At 36.1% G+C, this 7,500-nt stretch overlaps 1 protein-coding gene across 3 annotated transcripts in view; it reads left to right on the top strand.

Annotated features, from left to right (window-relative positions):
• Positions 1 to 346: 346 nt before the first annotated feature.
• LOC144964912 (uncharacterized) overlaps positions 347 to 7,500 on the top strand; it is a 26,624-nt gene continuing 19,470 nt past the window's right edge. The window contains exons 1-2 of one of the 3 annotated variants that reach the window (XM_078899690.1): positions 347 to 770; positions 6,412 to 6,553. In XM_078899690.1, coding sequence (XP_078755816.1) covers positions 695 to 770; positions 6,412 to 6,553 — 218 coding nt within the window. In that variant the 5' untranslated portion in view covers positions 347 to 694. Of the gene's footprint in view, positions 771 to 1,607; positions 2,045 to 6,411; positions 6,565 to 7,500 lie in introns of those variants that run through there. The other 2 variants (XM_078899692.1, XM_078899691.1) reach the window with 2 other exon arrangements.

Here is a 7,500-nt window from a genome sequence, read left to right as displayed (position 1 = left end):
CCTTCCAGTCTATGTCGTTTCTCTCGATACCTTCCAGTCTATGCCGTTTCTCTCGATACCTTCCAGTCTATGTCGTTTCTCTCGATACCTTCCAGTCTATGTCGTTTCTCTCGATACCTTCCAGTCTATGTCGTTTCTCTCGATACCTTCCAGTCTATGTCGTTTCTCTCGATACCTTCCAGTCTATGTCGTTAATTAAATGGCGAAAAAGGAAGATAAAGATAATTAAAACTACACTACGCCTTTTGTATTAGTTATGGCAGACTCCAATCAAGGGTGAAGGTCAATGTTCTTGTTGTCGTTGTAGCGATAGGCAATAATAGATTGAGTTCCCTGATAGCTTATCGGGTATCTCGCGTGAGCAGAGCGAGGAGTGAGATCAGACGCGAGTGAGTTTGTGGAACGGTCACATTATCGTTTCTCTGGTATTTTTTAGAGCAGCAGAACTTGTGATCACCCATGCGTTCAGCGTCAAAGATTGAAATATAGTTTTGGCATGAAACGAAAGAAATGGACAAATGTTACGTTCAATATATTTTTAGTTCTTATACTAAGGAGGAACTTAAACATACTGAGTTCCAAAGACGTTATGCGTTGTTCGTTTGTCAAGACTAGGACAGCATGCTAAAATGTCTCGACTCATTATATGATATCATTATGTGAAACATATGATTTGAACATTTGACCCAAAAAAATGATATATGATTTACGAGTCTTGCTGAAACTAATGTGTTTTGCTATTGGATTCTCTCGTTCTTCGGGGGAGTATGGTATGGAGAATTCATTTCGTGTTAGATACTATGAGTAAAGTAATTTTTATCTTGTTAAATGTAGCGTTGTCTGAAAAGAATTATCCAATATTTCTATCTTCAAGATTGTAAATTATCATTATTTAGATATTCTTGTCAAATATTATTACTGGTTAGTTCTTGATTTTAAAATATGATGTGAATGTTAAGAAACATTTATTTGGACTGGGTTTTTTTAAATCACGCCATTCCGCTCAGCTTCGTGAGATGCAGTCGCCTAGGAATCCTATGAAGGAATGAATATATATATATATATATAATACATCAAACAAACTTCTGATATCAACAGGAATCACACATTTTGAGCAAAATGAGCAAATATAGAAGTTCATACCTTGGAAAAAGATGAAAGTGACCGAAGCGTGGCACGCTCCCGGCACCTTCAGAATCACAGAGCAATGCCTTAATCATTGGACAACCTCGCCCCGCAAGTTTAAAAAATACCGTGCTTATTTATTTCCAAACCACATTTTTAAAATGTGACAGCAAAATGAAGATAAGTATTGAATTGTAAGCTTCAATTTATAAGATGAAGACAGATACTGTGGACGTTTCGTGGTTTAGTTGATAAAGGGGAAACCCGAAACGTCCACAGTATCTGTCTTCGTCTAATAAATTGAAGCTTACAATTTAATACTTATATTTATTTTTTCCAACGAGCTTCAAGCAGCAACATTTTCATGACAGCAAAATGGTGAATTTTTAGAAAATAGTCCTACCCTTCAGAGCCATAAACCACAAAGAAGCCTAAGTTCATGACGATTTCTGTACAGTTTAAACGGACAGTCGCTGGGTGGACTGGAAGTCAGAGAAAATCTCGACTGCGCCAAAGACTGATTCCGGCCATTTTGCTTGCCTGACGAGTTCACTCTACCACTAAGCTTTCGGAACCGCCAAAATGAAGGATATGTACAATTCTACAATTTTTTTTAACACGTTCCTTTTTAATAGACCTAGGGATTCAAAACGATTTTAAACTTTTGATTTTGTGCTCTTGTTTCGAGTTCCGTTGTAGGCGGCACGTTGTGCAAAGTTGAGTCCTGGGGAAAAAGCTCCTTTTCACATTCTCTCACAGTACGCAAGTGTTAAAAGGTGCAATTGGCCGGTGACAGTGTTGTCTGTAGAAAACAATTGTAAATGCGCCTTAGAGACGTCATGTCTTTTTTCTACATGATGTTCATTGTTGCTGTTGGTGTGGAACCTCCTGTGAGGAGATGTCAAGAAGATATTGTTGGGTTAGTTCATTAAACCTGCTAATACGTACTTAACCCTCACCTTACCAACTAGATATAGGAAAATCGTCACATTTGTTACGATACAACCAACATTTTTCTTATTCAAATTTCTCTTGTACATCAAAAAATTTAAAGAAAATGTTGTAGAGCATGTTTTACTAAAGGATTTATGTATCGAAAGAACTTTAGTGCTATTTTGTTTGAGTGATAAAAAATATATTTTTGTGTTCGTTGGGTGTGAAGTTTTGGGGAAAATCCTGAAAATGGCTGGTAAGGAGAGAGTTAAAATGAAACCTTAATAAACTCATTCAAAGAAAAAAAATTAAAGCCCAATGCACGGATCGATGAGCAATAAAGCCTGGAAGCACTGTGATTTAATTTTGGCTACTTTTTTTTTCGTTTCGTTGACTCGTCCGATTTTTTTATTCCCCTGAAAATCAAAGATAAATGTACTGTCGTAAAATCGAAAAAACAGCACACAGCTTGGAACCATTACTTTAATGATAGTGATAGAGGCATAGAAAATTGTACCCCTCCGTAAAGTTGTCTTGATTTATCTTATCTATTCACTGTTGAGTAATATTTGTAAAATTTTATCAGGTAATGCAGGTGGCAAAAGAAGAAATAATTGCAGATTATGCTATTGACATGTCTCGTGTTCCCAAAAACGATTGATTGGTAACTATGGTTGGGATAAAGATAGAATATTGAACTTTTAATGAATAGAATATCAGTATTGTATGGTTGTACCTAAACCTGTTTATGACCTTTCAGTTTTACAAGTTATGGTATATCAATCGTGCGCCCACACACACACACACACACACACACACACACACACATGGGCGCGCACGCACGCACACACAAAAAACACACACACCCATTCACAAAATGACACATTCAAAAGTTTGTACATCTTTATGCCACAGTGACAAACGATATATATAAGAATGGTAACAACTGATAGTTTGATTTAAAAAACATTATCTGATAATAGTTTGTACAACAACAAAAATTCTTCGATTCTATTAAATAAAATGATATATTTTAAAATATGGTGATTTAAAAAAAAAGAGCAGTGAAAGTTTCTTGAATGAAAATTTTGATTAATGAAAAGTCGTAGCGAGAAAAGTATCGAATATAGATATCGAAAACGGATACTAACAAATAACATAGGAAATTGTGGGAGTCATTTCTAGGAAGGGGGAGGGGGGGGGGGGGGGAGAGGTCGAATGGAACCTTTGAAAGCAATCAGTTTATCAAGTCTGATTTTATCGGAATAAAAAGAGCAACGAGTTGGTAAAAATTCAATTTTCAGTAAAATCATGACAAATAAGGTCCGACATGCCCATCAACATCAACTGCATTGAAAAACGGAGGACACATTTTTTAGGGGAGACTGTCTGTCACTGACGTTCAAGTAAAATCTATAATGATTGATGGAATCTCCTTTTTATTCTTAACAAGAAGATTTATTGGGTTCTTATTTCAGCTGGTGATTTCCTTCTCTTTATTTTGTTTGTTTCTCTCTCTCTCTCTCTCTCTCTCTCTCTCTCTCTCTCTCTCTCTCTCTCTCTCTCTCTCTCTCTCCCCATGCAAAATGATCAGAATGGGGAAATTTGATTTTTTTTTTATTAGACTCAATCTCCTCATTTTTTTAATTTCAAAATTGAAACGTTTAAACTTAAAATTCAATTTCATGCAACATTTGCATCCTGACATAATACCGCTTGGGGTTTCCGATAGCTCAGTTGGTAGAGCACTTGCTTCATAACCAAAGGGACCGAGATCGATCCCCGGTGCAGTCGAGATTGTTTTCTGAACCCAACCCTTGTTGGGCACCGAGCAGTGATTGGGTAGTTGGATCTGTTAGATCTGGCGGAAAGAACTTTGCGTCAGTGTCCTATCCGAAGAGTAGCAAGCAATTGCTATTGTCCGACCGATCGACCTAATGGCTCTTAAGAACTACTACTATCTATACAATCATCACATTTTGACAATTGATAAACAAGAATGATGACGCGCTTGTTTTTTCTTCAGTTGTTCGTAGCCTTAGTGTAACGACCACACAGTCGTATTCTGAAGAAAAAAAAATCTTATTTAAAAGTTTGACCAAAACCAACGTCTGTCAATCATTGATTGATTAAAATGATCTTCATCGTGGCAAAATCTCTCAAACTGGGAATTCGCGAAGTCCCCAAGGTTTGAGAGTTTTTACCAAGATGAGGGTCATTTTTATTTCTCGATATTTAAAAGACGAGTTTTCTGGCTAAAAATTTAAATACATGTATTTTTTTTTCAAGAGTATGTCAGTACACCATCATTATGTTTTTTATGTTGTTTTAATTAACGCGTCAACAAGGTAAAACCAATGAAGCCGGTCATGTTACAAGTGCGATTCAATTGATCGTGTGTATGTATTGTGAACTGTACATGTCTTAGGGAAGTCGTAAATAAACACGCTCTAAGAAGACAAGAAGAAAGCATCTAACATATTTTTAAAAAGAAGGAAGTACCTAGAGTTGTATGCAACGTGTACTTATTTGAAAGAATTACCTAGAGTTGTATGCAACGTGTACTTATTTGAAAGAATTACCTAGAGTTGTATGCAACGTGTACTTATTTGAAAGAATTACCTAGAGTTGTATACAACGTGTAGTTATTTGCAGACCTGATAATCCAAATAATTGTGGTCTTATTTTCGTAATGGAAATACTCTCAAACCAATGCAAAACATTGTCCATAAATCAAGCCCTTAATTGTATTCGGATGTCAGACCTGTTAATATGTACACGTTGGCTGTGTGCAATATTATAATATTTGTAATACTTGCAAATAAGATCGTAATAGAGATAGAGCCCTAACAGATAGAGGGGCAGATAATTTGTTGCTGTTGTTGTTTTGTCTTTGTTGGGTTTTTTAAAAAGGAAATTTTAAGTGAATTGAATAAAGATAGTAGAATGTTATATATAAATTGCGAGGCAAATAAAAAATGAAACCGAGAAGTTACGCAATTATCTATTAAAAATAGTATTTTTAATTCGGATAACTGAAACAACCAAACAATTCTGACTCCAGTGATAAGTCTAATGCATGGTAAGGTCCTTAACATACATCATTCCACTCGACTCAGGTGTAGATAATTCTCCGCGTGCAGTATAAAATAAGCAGTATAAAAGGCGGTATAAAGTACTGTAAGGGTACAGTTTGGCAGCAGCCTCTTATGGTTCACACTACTATATTATGACGATCGACCCAGTCAGCAAAGTCCGGTCCGCATTCGTGCACCGTCGCGAACCCGCCGGGTAGCATCGTCACAACACACCTTTCGACTAGATGCTCTGCCGTCTCGGGTTCTTGCCCACAGCGTGGACATATTGGACAGGTAGTAAGACCCCACCGATGTAACGCACTTGCCGTTAGGCAGCTCCTCAACCGAAGCCGATTCGCAGCCACCCAATGTCTCCTCTTACTGGTATCAAAGCCGGGCAACTTCTCACCAAGCTTAGAGGATTGTAGGTCCCCGGCACTCTTTTATATAACAAACATGTTGGGTTAATAAACGAAGCGTTCTTGAGCGCACTGGACGTAATAAATTCCTGGATATTCGCTGTATGGAAAATTGCAGCCGGAAGTAGCTTGTTATCAAAATGTACCAAATATTTTGATTATATTTCTTCCGCTTCAAGCCATAAAGTATTTGTTATATTAACCCCCCCCCCCCCCCCCAACCAAAAAATAAATAAAGACAACACAATGTATTGAATTCATTGTAAAAATGTATCATCACGCTTACATTTTGATATAGAACTCATCAAACGATCTGCACAGATGTGCATATAATACTCTGTTAACTTGAGCATTTCTATTTCCCAATATCTACTAGACGTGCTCTTCACAAGGGGTGCCTGGGCAGCAAATGCATCACTTAATATGGCAGAACGAGACATGACGCCTATGAGGCGGTATTACAATTTTTTCGACAGACACAACACTGTTAACGGCCAGGTACTCATTTTACACCCCGAGTACGCTGAGAGAATGTGAGTAAAGAGCCTTTTCCAATGACTCAACTTTGTGCCGCACAGATCGGAACTTTATTTGTGTTTAAAGATCCAATTTCTATCCAAAAGTATGCAATGTAAACAGCGTAAAGTGTCAAAACGCCTTTTTTACAATCTGACAAGTTCATTTTTGCTTCATTGGTCGATTAAGTAACGGAGGTGGGGGGAGGGGGGGGGGGATTTTAATGACTCGATGAATGAATTACATTTTTTTTCAGTCAAATTGTAAAAAAGTGGTTTGATTAGTAAATGGCCGTTTACTCACATACTCCAATCCGAAGATCTACCTAATTTTGGTTACAGATTATTATGAAAGTGGCCGTGTGGTGATATTGAACCCAAGACTTCTCACGTGGGCCAAGGCGGTGGCAGAGTGTGAGGAAAAGAATGGGACCTTATTGACTGTTTTGGACATTTCTACCATGCATGACGTCGGAATGGTCGAGTATGATATATGTAATCTAACGCATCGATCTAGTACCATAAACCATGAATTTCCAAATATTTAGAATGATCAAAATGCTTTCTTTTCTTTTTTTTTTTTTTTTTTTTTTTTTTTTTTTTTGCCTTGTTTAACTTGTTTTTTGACTTGTTGAATTTTAAAAGGATTTATCGGAGGTTATTATATGACGGTTATTTTTAAACCACGATATTTAAAGATTGGAGAAGGGTTGTTGGTTTTGTTGGTTTGTTTTGTTTTGTATTGTGTTTTGCTTTGTTTTGTTGGGGTTTTTTTTTTTTTTTGGTTTTTTTTTTTTTTGGTTTTTTTTTTTGGGGGGGGGGGGGGGGGGGGGATTGTTTTGCTTTGGTTTGTTTTGTTTTGTTTTGTTTTGTTTTTCTCTTCTGATAATTACACCAAACTTGTCGGATTTTTAAATCACTTTTCATGTTTATATCATCCTGGCAGTCACACATTGTCATTCATTTTATTCTGCCATTTATTAAGAGGAATAATTTTTTTTAAAACGTCAGGTCAAAGTTATGGCCAACGCGACATTACGTTTTTGTATGTCTGCAAACTTTTTTTATTGCTTGTATTGCTGATTTTTTTTTCGTGTGTTGCGTTTTTTGTTTGTTTTTGTTTTGTTTTGTTTGTTTGTTTATTTGTTTTGTTATTTTTTTTTGTTTTGTTTTTGTAATATTTTTTCTGTTCTTATTCGTTTGTTTTGTTTTTTATTTGCTTTCTTTTTGTTTTTGTATTTTTAAATGTGTTTTTTTTTTAATATTCTTTTGTTTTTTTGTTTTTTTTCATTTGTGTTTTCGCTAGTTTAGGGAGGAGGTTATTGGTTTGTTTGTTGTTTTACTTTGTCTATTTGTTTTGCTTTTGTTTTGCTTTATTTGAAAACCTTTTATTCGGTCAATTTTCAATAACTACCTTTCATAGCATTTGTT

This window comes from Berghia stephanieae, chromosome 2 (genome assembly GCF_034508935.2).
Source record: "Berghia stephanieae isolate SIO BIC M18660-M18661 chromosome 2, UCSD_Bste_1.3, whole genome shotgun sequence".
Taxonomy (NCBI): domain Eukaryota; kingdom Metazoa; phylum Mollusca; class Gastropoda; order Nudibranchia; family Aeolidiidae; genus Berghia; species Berghia stephanieae.
Note: the sequence above shows the minus strand (reverse complement) of the source record. Positions and strands in the feature narration are given on the sequence as shown.